Raw genomic sequence first — 13,965 nt, 5'->3', positions numbered from 1 at the left:
AGCTAAAACCAAAACAGAATAATGGCTTCCGGTCGGTGTGTATTTCAGAATAAAAGCATTCTAACGACGAAGTAATCTTTACATGTATGGTTAACTTGAGACAGTGTTCATGCAGTCCTGGAAGAAGAACTCAGATATTATACTTAAGTAAAAGTAGCAATACAACAGTGTTAACATAGTCAGTTACAAGCTGAAATCCTGCATTCAAAATGTTACTCAAGTAAAAGTACAAAAGTATTAGCATCAAAATACTCTTCGAGTAAAAAAAGAACTCATTAAGTAGAACTCAACTACTGATGAAGCAGTATGGCCTATTTCAGAATCACATTAAATTATTAAATTATAATTATTAATGCATAAATGTCAATATTGCAGTTGGTAACGTTTTTTTCAAATTACTTTATATAATGTTGGATAGCTTAAAGGTGGGTTAGGTAATTCACTTCAGAAACACTTTTTGTTATATTCCATGGAATGCTCTTAACATCCCCACTTATTTGGAGTCCCCACTTTTTTTAAGCATGATTTTTTTTTAATAGTCCAATAAATATAAAATCATTGCCAGTTGCAAGTGTGTATTTGTTGTAATAATGACAACAACCTAATGCATTTCACAGTAATTATAAAAAAATTAAAACGATTTCCTTCCAAAATTATGATTCGTCATCACGCTCGTGACCCCAGGGTGACACCACCAGTTCGCCACCTGCCGAGCAGCTCTTTCCCTCAAGAACGCAAACGAAAAAGCTCTATAATGGCAGACCAAAAAAAATTACTTGACTTCTTTTCTAAAAAAGAAAATCATTCATGAGAAGAAAGAGGCTAGCAGAACCGAAGCTAAATAAGTTAATTTCAGGACAACTTTGGGAATTTTGTTTGTTTGTTATGAGTTTTAAATAGATTTGAAAGTGGAGATAGATTTGAAAGTGGAGATAGAGAGAGCACTTGTGCAACTTAGGCCTATACATTGTTTATTGAGCGCAGCGCCGTATGCTTTTTGCAGTACAGTAACTAAAGTAGGACTAAGCATACCGGTAGTTTTCTGTAGACCTGTCTGCCCGTTGTATGAGTGCACTGCGCGCGTGCACAGTTGTGGCATTGTTTGGGATGACCTAATTATAATCGCGTCCACCCAGTAAAAAAATCCCCACTACACTACTGATTCTTACCTACCCTACCTTTAACCTGTACTTATAGTAAGTTTGATTTATATTTCGTATTAACAATCTAATTCTGCAAAATAACTTGTAACTAAAGTTGTCAAATAAATGTAGTGGAGTAAAAACTAAAACCTCAGAATTGTACCTAAGTACAGTACTTGAGTAAATGTAATCACCGGCAGGGTGAGCAGGATCTCCAGGTGAAGTTGTGTCCGGCTGACAGAGAGGACAGCCTGTCGCATAGAAACTAAACAGTGGAGGAATTTGTTCATATTAATAAGAGATAAAAAGAAAAAAGACCCAGTCCTGCCTACTTCGTATTTATTCAGAATGCTCACACATCGATCAATGCATTTATAACACTTGTTACATTGTATCATTTTTAGAATTAAGCGCTATTTTAACAAACAACTGCTGACATTTTACAGTATAAATAGAGCAAATCCCAGCAGTATGAGTATACATCTATTTTTTTGCAACATAACGTGAGACAGTCAGTTGTATGTACATTGCTGGTCACAGAGAATGAGAGAGAAGAAATGCATACAAAATGTAGCAAACTAACACAAAAGGTCAAAGGTCACCTCTTACATGACTTGCTTTTCAGTGGAAGCTTAAAATGTAAAAATGTGTAAGCGTTGTTGTTTCACTGATGGGGAATTATAAATAGTTTGGAAAGATGATAAGATAAACCATAAGAACAGGCAGAAATGAATGTAATAAGACTGAAGACCTAATAAACAACTGTCTTGATGAATACGATATACATTTTAACAAGATTGGTAGATTAAACTTCTGCTGAACACAAAAAAGATATCTCATGACTCTTATTTCTTCGTTACAGCTGCTTCAGCCCTTTTTTGTTGTCTTCACTAAAGCTCACAACCTAAACTCCTGCATAACAGAAAGTGTAGTGCTGAGAGATTTATCAATACAGAAGCTTTTATTGGTTTTGATTGATGAAAGTTGTTCAAACACAAATCACAAGGCCTTCCAAAATGCCTTACATCAGATCAGGCAGTGCCTTTTTGAAAGCATATGGAAATATTCCTTAGTATTTGTAGTGCATTCATTGTTATTCTCCCAAAATAAGACAGGATTCTCTAGATTTAATCCTCTGAATAAATAAAGGTCCTGAATGGCAGCATGTCAATTTGGCAGATGTTTCAAATGTTTTCATCAATTATGTTCGGCATTGGTTCCTTCTACATGATCTCAATATCAGTAGCCATATATGGCTATATGGTTTTAAGTTTATTGCAGTTGTGAGCAGAACTAAGGCTCAAACACAATTTCCACAACAGTACAATATGTTATCTAATTTAAAGAGGACAGTGTATGTGTTGATGTGACGTTGCCTATTTTAGTTTTTTGTGTAATTTTCCAATAATACACATTATTAGTTTTATGACTGATTAAACGTTTAAACTTAAAAGGTTAACATTTTGCAGCCAAAGCCTTATTTCCGAGATTATTGTAGCAAACTGAGCCTTCTTTGTTATGTATAAATTGTTCGTTTTAAATCACTGCAGTGTTTTTTGGTCATATGGCAGAATGACCCTAGTCAAGCCCTTTGTTGAAACAGCAGCTATATTTTAAGAAAAGTCTCACGTACTGTGCTACCCTGGGTTTTAAGTTGCAGTCTGCGCCAAAACGTAACCACTCCGGAAGCGTATCCCTTGCAGGCAAGCAATCTGCAAACGGTTTCTTAGCGTAACCGTTCAACGGGCGGCGCTGTGACATTAAACACGCGCGCTTTATGTGTCTGATGTCTTCCATCAGAAGAGCGGATCAGTTCAGTTGGCAACCGGAACAACAGCGGCAGCAGCAGCGGATGGTACAGATTAGGTTGCCAGCCTCAAACTGAGATTTCTAACTGCATTATTCTGTGTTCATGTGAAACAAAAGGTAAAGTAACATTTTCTCAGCTTATAGAGTTTAGCCACAGTAATGTAAGCACGGAAGCTAACACATATTCATAACTCAAGTAGCAAACCGCAACGGTGTGTTAGCTGATAGCTAACGTTAGCTTGTAAGACGGAAACGGATTTGTCCTGGATCAGCTAACGAGCATCATCGGTCCACAGCATCTTACAAAAACAAATGAACGTTATTTCCAAGAAATCTTTAAAAAGTTGTCGCTTTTAAGCATCGTCTTCGTTAGCTGTGATTGTCGCGTGTAGGTTGTTGTTTATCATAACATTTCAATAAATGCTTTTAAGCAATTAGTCTCGTTAAGAAGATAGCCTGCCTTGTGTTAGCAGTTATTTCCTTTATGAATTAGCTGGTTAAGAGGATTAGTGTGTAACAACCAGGCTTCTCTGTACCCATCAGTAAGCATTATATTGGCTTGCCACTGAAGGTACAACTTCCTGTAGCCTCCTATTAAGGATATAGATGTTTGTGTAACACATTATGTAAGGATAAGACATGTGCTCATGTTGTTATTCCTGTTGCTACCCAGAGGAGTCTTTTGAGGTTGTTGAGGGGCACATGAGTTTGATAGGTGAGCAAATCAGTCAACAGCTAACAGCTGCTGTGTCCTAGACTTTGGACCATCACTTCACAATACAGTGAGCACGAAAGGAGCCTTTGCCCAGATTGTATCCCAGCCTCTGGTTCATCACAACGCCAAAGCTACCAACCCAGTCTTTGCTTTTCCAGTTAATTAAATCTTAACAATAGCTTGTTAGATATTTTTCTTATGACTGAGAAGTAAACTTATCTAACCTACATTAAGATATTTCAAGAATGTGGCCAGTGATTTAAATTAGGTTGGCTACCACTCTTAAAATATCTTATAATAAATATATATATATATTTATTTTTTTTTCTCTTGATCTCAACCAGGTGACATTTTCTCGTATGGAATGACAACCTCACACATATATATTGATTCCAAACCAGCTGGTAAGTTGACACTTTGCAGTCAAAATGCGTACTGTGTTTCAGTTCAGCATTTGTTGATGTACTTCTCTATTGCCATTGTCCTGTTTCACATTAGCTCGGTTTGCTGACATGGAGTGGCAGACACCAGCTGTGTCAGAGAAGTTCCAAAGTCGATTTGGCCGCCGGCCTGGGACAGCGGACAGTGGGGACACGGGTCTTGGCACCTCGGCGTCTGACAGTACAGAAGGTGATCGCCTTTGCTTGTTCTTCCCCTTCCTGCAGTGTGCATTGTGTAACATTGTTTTCAATTCTGCCTGTTGTTGATGGAGTTTTTACAGACAGAAATGAGTGTTTCTTGTCAGCTGCAAACATGCAAATTACATCATATGTGTTCAAATGATTGTTTATCCTTACATGAAAAGTTTAGAAAAATCAGATTATGTAGAATGTCAGAAACCACGCATGGTTGTTGCTGAAAATACTTTGTATTTACATTTGTGTTGGTGTTTCTAATGCTGTTTAAAGAGTGAAAAAGATTTTCATGATCCAACGTTGGTACTCAGGAGATTTGCAGTGATAGATTAACGTCCCAGCCAAAAATGCCCAAGGCTCCGCTGCAACACTCTGGTGTTATGGTTAATTGGGAGGGTGGGGGTGTTACAAGGCCAGGACAGGACAGCTCAATGGAAATTGGACCTTGTCTGTCGAGTGAAATGTCACACTAGTCAACACATTTTTTACATTAGGATGGTTACAGAGGGAATATCCCAATGGAGAAAATGTAACATCTCACTAGAGATGGTGCGTGTGCTATATTAATACGTATGTGCTACACAGTGGAAAAAACCACAGACACATGGTATCAGAGAGCTTCCAGGTAGTGGCTGGTCAACTTGGGTGGATGGTCCCTTGTGCAGCTGAAGCCCTACAAAATGACAGCCTGAAAAAACATGAGAAGTGCATCAACACCGTAGTGTTTGACTCCACGGAGCTGGTATTTATGTACGGGCTGCCAGTTGGAAGCTATTCATAACATACAGGTCAACATTTTCCTTACGTCAAGTTACACCTATTTATGTTGACATCCCTGACGTACTCCTAAGGATAAGTTTAAAACAGCAAATGCAGAAACATTTATTTGTATTACAGTTCTTCCTTGCTCACTGTGTTGAGTTAAAAGATATCTGCACATCTCTCGTCCCCAGATCTAAACAAGCACTAAACCTGAAAGGGAAGGTGCAGATAATGCCTAGTAATGCTAGTTGGCACATATCTTTAACATCTTCCAAATATCTGAACAATATGCCTAATCTTGAGGTGTCCAGTGTTATCTAACAAGCACGGAGCACACAGTTCATTCAGCTCGTAAGACTACATTCCTTGGAGGATTGAAGCTGCATTCAGGCAAATTGTGTCCCATCTATCTTTGTAGATTATTATTAATAATCAATTCTTAGGGGTGCATGTTTTTTTTGTTTTTTTAACAAGGTGCATATACAAAAGTTAACAATAGAACTCTCTTGCGTGCACGCAATTTATTTGTTTATTTCATAATTGCACATTTTCACCCCAGCAACTAACCTATTTATTTGGTTTTGATTGGCTTCTACGTTCTTTTTTACATGATTTGTTTCCAACCATGTACACATGTGTGTTCTTGGATACATTTCCTTTATAGCTGTTGTCTTCAAATACACTTTTATTTTTTAGAAGACTGTAACTATAGACTCAGCTTGCTTAGTTACAACTGTTGGGCCTTCTACTAATGCTTGACAGCTTTATCCTGGCACTTAAACCGACAGCCATGCCTAGCAACCTGACAATTAGTCCCAAATGTAGCCACATAATGAACTGTTATAGATAAAACTGGATAGCATGCTTAGGGTGTGAACTGAACAGCTAAGAATACATTTAAAAAAAAAAAAAATGTATTAAACAAATATTTAAGTAATTTGTGTTGCTGGGTGTCTGAAATTGCAGCAGGTAAATGTGTTTAATTATGTTATTGACTTTCCAATAGCAGGAATTTCTGTTCTGCAAAATGTTCTTCTGAGTAGTTTAGACTTGTTCTAGCCAGTCATGAAACAGTGGAGCCTGGAGGCTTTTTCTTATGTTAAGTTTTACCTTCCTTAAAGCTTTATGTTGTAATCTTTTTTGCTAATTATGATTTTCATATGTAATGGGGAAAACATTTCTAAGTTGTGGTTTGAACTGGGCAGGAACAAAATATCCTGTTCAGTCTTTGACTTTGGATGTACGTGTGCGCAGTGGGAGGGGGCAAGGTGCATAAATAAGCGGCACCCATAGATCACCGTGTAACATGAGAGGTGGGCTATAAATACCCCTAACCTTTCTGCGTGTGTCTGTTTGTGTGTGTTTGCTCAGAGCTCTGGTACAGGCTGGTTTAGCTGTTGGAGGACAATACTCTTTTGGGCACTGTGCCTGTCTGCTGCTCCGCTGTCATTATTGGCTTCATAGATTGATCTGCTACTGTACAGAAATGCAGAGGACGACATTTTGTTTTGATTTAAAGCGATCTGCAGCTGAGCTCACCTCAGTTCAGCTGTAGAAAACATGCCACAGCTAATAACACGCTTGTTGCCTTCGAGTGACTGCCAGGTCTCCATACTTCAACAGCTCTCTCAGGTTTGTAATGCGGTTGAAATCTTGAGTTATGTAACTTTGAGTTGTGTTGGGGCCTGTGAGGATGTCTGTAGGTTGGTTGTAATGATCTGAGCTGTGTTACTGAAGTTCCTTTTTAAGCACAAGTTTGATCTATGAGGTTTCCAAATGGAGTTAACAGTTTTAACTGAGTGGATTGTGTGTGTACTCTGACGTGTGATAGTGCTGCTCTGTATGTTGTAAGGGAATAATTTCAAGAGTTTATGCTACTTCAGAATGTAGGCTCTTTAGTCAGCATACCTTTTTGTAGCTGTGGATTAAGATTGTTTACTTGTATACTTGATGGCATGGCAACTTCTACAACACAAGCTTTATCAATGCTGTACACAACATGTGTTTTAGAAAAAGTAAACGGCGCTTTCATTCTGGCCATGGTTTAAGTCTATTATGAGCTTATTCCCTGGGTCAGTCAAAGCCAGTTAATTCTTTCAGTGATGACACCTCATCATCAAAGTAGGCCACCCATAAACCCTGCTGCATCTACTTTACATCTCTGACTGGAAATAGAGGAAAAGGCCGGCAGAACTGCTCTAGATATTCGGATAGTCTGTCAGTCTATTGAATGGTGAACACTTCATGTCACTAACAATCACTCTTTCTTCTTTTAAAGATTTCTGCAGTTCCAGCAGCAGCCCCTCATTTCAGCCCATCCGCAGTCAGATCCCCATTCCCACTGCACATGTCATGCCCTCCACGGCCGGAGCCCCGGCCTCTAAGCCCAAGCCGTTTGTCCAGGAGGGGTCCCTGTCCTCCGTTGAGGGCCACAGGTCTTCCTCTGGCTCCAGAACCACGAGTGGCTCCACATCAAAGTCTTCCTCCTCTCTCTCCAAATCTGCATCTTCGCCCAACCTGGACGCTCATACCGGGTTGGGGGGCGATCACGTGGGGCCAGACTGCCTGAGCCGCTACCGCAGCCTCGTCAATGGGCTGGACCACTCACTTTTCCCCTCAGATCGCACACGTATGGATGAGGGCCAGAGGTTTGACACTCCTGCCGTGGAACCTACGCTAAATCAGTCTGCCTTGTTGGGGGGGTTGTGCCCTGATGTCAGACTCCGATTACAGGGGGCCGGGATTAGAGACACCCCAGACTGTGTGTCTGACGCCTACAGAGGCAGCATGGAGCACAGCTATAAGGTTCTGCCTGAAGCTCGGTCTGGGGGTCCCAGCACAGCAGAAGCCTCCAATCAGAGGGCAAGTTTGCCCGGTGCTGCAGGACCCTCTGGAGTTTATGCCCCCCCTCTGAGCCTGCAGACACAGGCTCTGCTGAGGGAGCACGCCGGCGCCAAGGGTTACGAGACACTGCGGCAGGACAGATGTGGGGAACTGTCCAGCTGGCAGCAACAACAGCAACAGAAGCAGCAGCTGGAGAGTTTACGCCTGCAGGTGGAACAAATGCAGGTAAGCATTTATCCTAGATGGAACACTGTACTGAACTAAAGGTTTTTGGTCTATTTTCTAAAACTGTCACTGCTCTGTTTGGATTATAGGCTATAGAGGTTAGATGTCCCTCGGCTGGGTAGCAAAACAAACTCTCTGAGGAAACACCTTGATAATGTTAATGATAACATTTGGGAAAGTCAGTCGTTTGTGGACATTGAAATCTGGCCAGGACTGTAGTTCCACACATTTATAGGTCATCATTGGAAAAACTAAAACAAGGCCTGAAGCCATACAGACAACTTGTCCTAGTTTATAATAGAATTTGTCAAATCAATAAGCTAAATGTAAATCACAAGAGCCCTATCAAAATCACAAGAACTTCAAAATGATTTTCTAGGGTTTGTTGTAGGATTATTTGAAACATGTACTATCACAACTCAGAAAATCAAAGGCTTGATCAACTCTAAAAAGCTTGTGTCACAGCTTCCCTTCTGCAGGCTTTAAAAAAACAACTCTTTAGCGTCCCAGCTCTTTTTTAAAGATCGTTTCCGCACCATGGCAGATGCTGACTGAGTGCCACTCTGGAGTGACTTCCTCATAATGTGTGCTGACAAATCACCGACACCTAAACACTTTAACACCATTTAAAAAGTTATTTGAAATACTGGGATATGGCAGAATATTCAAAGCCAAATTCCTATTGGACTCATAGGGGCGTTGACTTTAAGAAAACATTGTTGAACTTCTTGCAAGTTTAAGTCATGATGATAATCCATTGCCTCAGAAAGTAAATGCTTGGCTGTTAAAGTTTTTGAAAGGCATTCATTTATTGTAATCTTCAACAATATTTAGTTGTCCGAAAGAGAGACATGAAATAGTTTCTTAGTTGGAATTTAATTCAACAATCTGTACGGCTGATGTGTCATTTATTTTTTGTGATGGCTGCTTAATATCAACCATGTTGTCATTGCCAGAGTCTGTCACTGATTTCCTAAATGACTTCTGTGGTAAAAAATGATGTTGTCAGGCTTAGCAATGCTAGCTATAATTCCTGAGCTGTTTTCATTATGTTTTGTGCAAGAGTCGTGTGTCTACACCTGTATTGTGTACACTACATGCTATCTACACTGTGTTCAGATAAAGTGCAAGCAATACAAAGTAAAAAAAGAATGTCATGGTTCAAATTGCGCATTTGTATGTCTTCACATATTTTCTCCACATGCTGCAGCTCTAATATGCTGTTTGTCTTTTTGTTACAGCTAATGAGTACTGGGGTGGGTCAGTACCCGTCTCTGTACTCCACGCCCGTTCACTCGGAGGCCGGCAAGTGGGACGCTCTGGTGAAAGCCAGTGAGTCTCTGCTGAAGGAGAAGGAGATGATTATTGAGAGGCAAGTGTTTTGATTTGACTGCCTAGGTGTAGGTGTCTGTAGAGGGCTAGGGGGTTGTTGTATCACTTTTTGATAATGATGAAATTCTTAAATGATTTGTGATCAGTTGATACTGCTTTTTTGGACAAAGTCAGTATGTAATATAGTGTGAGAAAAATTGTTAAACATATGTATGTCTGTCCTCTCACCCCAGCTCTATGCATAGCTTTTTACAGTTTTCCACCATGTTACTAAATGTATTCTTTGCCTACCATGACAATCTTTTGCCCTGATGCAGACAAAAGCAGCACATGACACAGTTGGAGCAGCGTCTGAGGGAAAGCGAGCTGCAAGTCCACGGAGCCCTCCTGGGTCGAGGGTCTTCCTATGGGGATATGTGCATGCTGAGGCTGCAGGTCAGTGAAAACCTGCAGAAGCTCCCACATCCAAACCCTGTGTCACACCGTCATTATCCTTACAAACCATTTACCCTTAAGAACTGTGTTTAAACTGAAGTATCACATGTTTACAGGAGGCTCAGAGGGAGAATGCCTTCCTCAGGGCGCAGTTCACTGAGCGCTCTGACTGCGTTGTGATGGAGAAAGCGGAGGCAGAGCGCAGACTCGGGGCAGTGGAGGCGGAGACACGGCGACTAACCGACAGCCTGAAGGAGACCTGTGAGAAACACGCAGAGGAGATGAAGAAACAGGAAGAGAGGGTGAGTGCTTACCTCACACTTCCGAACCGAGAGTGTTGAAATGAAACAAAACACAAAGTTGCAAAATGAAATGGCCCTGAGAAGGATGTCCTCGTTTACAAACTCTTGAGTGGATTTGAATGGTTAAAAACTGAATTTAAAATATGTATTTTGTTAATGAGGAGAAGGTTTTATAATCCTGTCCAATTTCCTGCCAGGCAGCGGATATTATGAAGCATTTGACAGGAAACTCTTAATTTCCCACAGCTGAGATGCTATAGATAGAATAGCTGGTACGCTCGGTACAAAAATAGATGAAAAGAGGCTGCTTATAACTGTCTAACAAGTTTTCTTTCATGGAGAATATGAAAGTGACTTCCCCGAGGCCAACGTCTGACTGTCTGTAGTCTGTCACAAGTTATGAATGGGGGTTTTTCTTGTTAGTTTGGCAGCGTATTTTCCCACTTACCACAAATGCCTACTTGTGCAGATCCGCAGTCGAGACAAACACATCAACAACCTGAAGAAGAAGTGTCAGAAGGAGTCTGAGCTGAAGAGGGAGAACCAGCAGCGCATCGAGACTCTGGAGCGCTATCTGGCCGACCTGCCCACCTTAGAGGACTACCAGAGCCAGAACAAGCAGGTGAGGGTGCTTCTGCTCCAGTTTCACCATTCTTACTGGATCAAATGTACCCTTCAATCATTAAATCCTAACGTGTGTGTGTTGTTTTTTATATCAGCTCGTCGAGGCTGAACAGCATGCGGCTCAGCTACAAGAGACGGTTCGAGATTTGGAGCTCTGTCTAGACACAACGCGCTCACAGCTACGAGAAAAAGACGCACATCTGGACGAACAGAAACGCAGGGAGAGAGACCTGCTGACCACCATTACTGAGTATGAACACACACAGTGTTATAACAAATAACTTTTTAGTGAGCATTGTAATAAAAACCGTTAGGACTCTGAATAATGTGTATTCTGTGTTTTTGTTGTATCAGTATGCAGCAGCGGGTGCAGCAGGGCCTGGAGGATGGAGCCAGACTGCCTTCAGTGGATATGGAGAAGCTCAGAGGAGAGAACAATGTTTTGAGAGAGGAGCAGCAGAGACTCAAAAAGGTCAATTGTTAGAAATGTGCTCGAAAAGGGGAATGCTTCCAGTCGTAAACACACACACACGCTATTTCCTAAGCTAAGGTCACAGCCCCCCAGTCACACAGCACAGGGAGCGGGTGAATTAACTTGATACTCTCTCTGCAGGTCATTGAGAAGCAGCACCGCATGATGGAACAGCTCGGCTCCCAGATCCAGGTCTGTTTCCCTTCAAAATGAGTCTCAATGATTATTGTGGTCTCTTACAGCGTTTGTGAGTTACTAACGGTTTGTGTTTGCAGGCGTTGGAGGAGCAGATCTGTCAGGAAGACAGCAGCTCTCAGGCTCTCCGAGAAGACGTGTTGTCCAAGGAGCAGAACGTGTTGGAGCTCCACACAGCCATGAAGGAGGTGAGACCATAATGGAATAATAAAAAAATGACTAAGTATGGCATGCAGAGAATCTGTGAGTCCTAAATGACCTTGTTCACAATTGCCTGACTCTTTTTGTCGCTGTGTTCCAGCTATCGGCCCAGAACCAGGAGCTGATGGAGCAGAACCTGACACTGCAGGAGCAGATGGGGGATCCAGAGCAGAGGAGCAGCAGCCAGGCGTCCCCCCCACTGCAGCCCGCCGGGGCCCGCCTCACTCACAGGCTGCATGCAGAGATGAACTCGTGCCTCAGTGACCTGCGCTCCCTGTGCAGCATCCTGACCCAGAGAGCCCAGGGACAGGACCCCAACATCTCCCTGCTGCTGGGCCTCACATGTAAGCACTGCAGAGATCTTTACTCTCAATTATTTCAGGAAATCAGTGTTGTGAGATTTTAAATATGGCACATAGTTACGCGAATTGGGATAGAAATCGCAATAAGAGCTCGTGCAATATTCAAGTGGCAGGAAGCACAATATTTGTTTCAGGAAAAAGTATGTGTAATAAAGGATCGTGGTGCCGTAGTGATGTCGCCGACTACAAATAATATTCTACTGCCTTAAAGGTAATCTATTATGCAAAATCCACTTTTCATGTATTTTATACAAAATTATGTTTCAGGAAAAAAGATTCTCTCTTTTTGTCCTAATCCATTTATATAAAAACCTTTCTGAAAATGAGCTGATCAGATTTTGGCCACTTTGTGATGTCACAGTAGGCGCGTTCACACCGCAGTACTTTTCCCACTTTAGTTCCGAAATGTCGCGTTCGAACAAAACAAAATCCGGAACTAAAAGAAAAAGGTTCCTATTTCTGATTGGCTGGGTGGATTGCAAACCACGCCCCGTAAAACTCCAAAAAGCTGCCATTTTGTTATCCTCGCATTAGCATTATTAGCATTAGCCCAGCGCACAAATGCAGAGAGACTACCTTATGGCAACACAAAAGAAAACATGGGAGCGGTGGAGATGAGGAGGTGTTGGCGTTCTGGCGATTTACTCGGAAGCCAGTCCCCAACTCCGGGGACTTTGGGTGGCAGTATACGACGTGGAGTTGTTAGCGGCCTGCCAGTAAACCCAAAGCAGCAGCAGAAGAAGAAGAAGTGATGTCAGCGGCTTCATTTGCCTAATCCTCCCCCAGGGACTTATTCCGTTGTGAACGCGATCCGTACTTAGTTCATGAGAACTAAAGAGTTCTCATGAACTAAGTTCTGATGAACCTTTGTGGGAAAAGTACTGCGGTGTGAAAGCGCCTAGTGTCTTGTGTAACCATTAACCACATTTTGAGTTGTATACACTGCTGGAAAGAGGAGATTCCTAGATTTCTAATGATATCAGGATTGTTTTTGTACAAATATTAAGCAAAATATGTCACATTATATAATGACTGTCACCGAGTCATCATTTTGAGAAAAAGGCCTTTAAAGTTTCCTCTTCTCTGGAATCCATCGATCTGATTGATTATTAGCGGAGCAAATGATCAAAGTAGTACGGAGGGAAGACATTTTCGTTTGGATTACTGGTCTAGGGGAAGCGTGTGTGTGTGTGTGTGTGTGTGTGTGTGTGTGTGTGTGTGTGTGTGTGTGTGTGTGTGTGTGTGTGTGTGTGTGTGTGTGTGTGTGTGTGTGTGTGTGTGTGTGTGTGTGTGTGTGTGTGTGTGTGTGTGTGTGTGTGTGTGTGTGTATTTTTGCGTTGTGTGTATTGTTTCCCGGGGAAAACACTCACGAGAAACACCGGCTGTTGTTATGCCTGCTGTGACGTTAAGTTACTCCGTTCTCCGCTTGTAATTATGCCGTTACANGGTCCGGGGGAAGCTCGCGAGTGTGTGTGTGTATACGTGTGTGTGTGTTTGTGTCTTTTTGCGTTTGTGTGTATTGTTTCCCGGGGAAAACCCTCATGAGAAACACCGGCTGTTGTTATGCCTGCTGTGACGTTAAGTTACTCCGTTCTCCGCTTGTAATTATGCCGTTACAAGCTTCAAAGTTGTATTTATCATCTGAATTTGCCGAAACAAGTTTAATATTCTGAAAGCCAAGACTTTATTTATTTGAAATCAGATGAAAACAAACTGTCACGGACCCTGCCGTGTTATCCTATGATTACTATACGCCTTACAGTCATAATTTCAGCCGGAGGGAGGGGGGCGGCGCTACGGAAGAGCAGAGTGGTGAGGGAGAGCTGTCAACTTCCCTTTACAAGCTTCAAAAATGTATTTATTGTGTGATTTGGGAAATGAAAGTTTCATATTCTGAAAGCCAAGCCTTT

General features: G+C 41.7%; 1 protein-coding gene across 2 annotated transcripts in view; it reads left to right on the top strand.

Annotated features, from left to right (window-relative positions):
* The first annotated feature begins 2,910 nt into the window (after nucleotides 1-2,910).
* cep85 (centrosomal protein 85) overlaps nucleotides 2,911-13,965 on the top strand; it is a 13,328-nt gene continuing 2,273 nt past the window's right edge. Inside the window, exons 1-13 of one of the 2 annotated variants that reach the window (XM_010793708.1) lie at nucleotides 2,911-3,068; nucleotides 4,011-4,070; nucleotides 4,165-4,296; nucleotides 7,342-8,132; nucleotides 9,374-9,504; nucleotides 9,782-9,899; nucleotides 10,016-10,201; nucleotides 10,671-10,823; nucleotides 10,921-11,075; nucleotides 11,180-11,297; nucleotides 11,439-11,489; nucleotides 11,573-11,680; nucleotides 11,794-12,037. In XM_010793708.1, the coding sequence (XP_010792010.1) occupies nucleotides 4,031-4,070; nucleotides 4,165-4,296; nucleotides 7,342-8,132; nucleotides 9,374-9,504; nucleotides 9,782-9,899; nucleotides 10,016-10,201; nucleotides 10,671-10,823; nucleotides 10,921-11,075; nucleotides 11,180-11,297; nucleotides 11,439-11,489; nucleotides 11,573-11,680; nucleotides 11,794-12,037 (2,227 nt within the window). In that variant the 5' untranslated portion in view covers nucleotides 2,911-3,068; nucleotides 4,011-4,030. Of the gene's footprint in view, nucleotides 3,069-4,010; nucleotides 4,071-4,164; nucleotides 4,297-6,430; nucleotides 6,696-7,341; nucleotides 8,133-9,373; nucleotides 9,505-9,781; nucleotides 9,900-10,015; nucleotides 10,202-10,670; nucleotides 10,824-10,920; nucleotides 11,076-11,179; nucleotides 11,298-11,438; nucleotides 11,490-11,572; nucleotides 11,681-11,793; nucleotides 12,038-13,965 lie in introns of those variants that run through there. The other variant, XM_010793709.1, reaches the window with a different exon arrangement.

This window comes from Notothenia coriiceps, unplaced genomic scaffold (assembly GCF_000735185.1).
Source record: "Notothenia coriiceps isolate Sejong01 unplaced genomic scaffold, NC01 NC01_scaffold00037244, whole genome shotgun sequence".
NCBI classification, from domain to species: Eukaryota; Metazoa; Chordata; class Actinopteri; order Perciformes; family Nototheniidae; genus Notothenia; species Notothenia coriiceps.
Note: the sequence above shows the minus strand (reverse complement) of the source record. Positions and strands in the feature narration are given on the sequence as shown.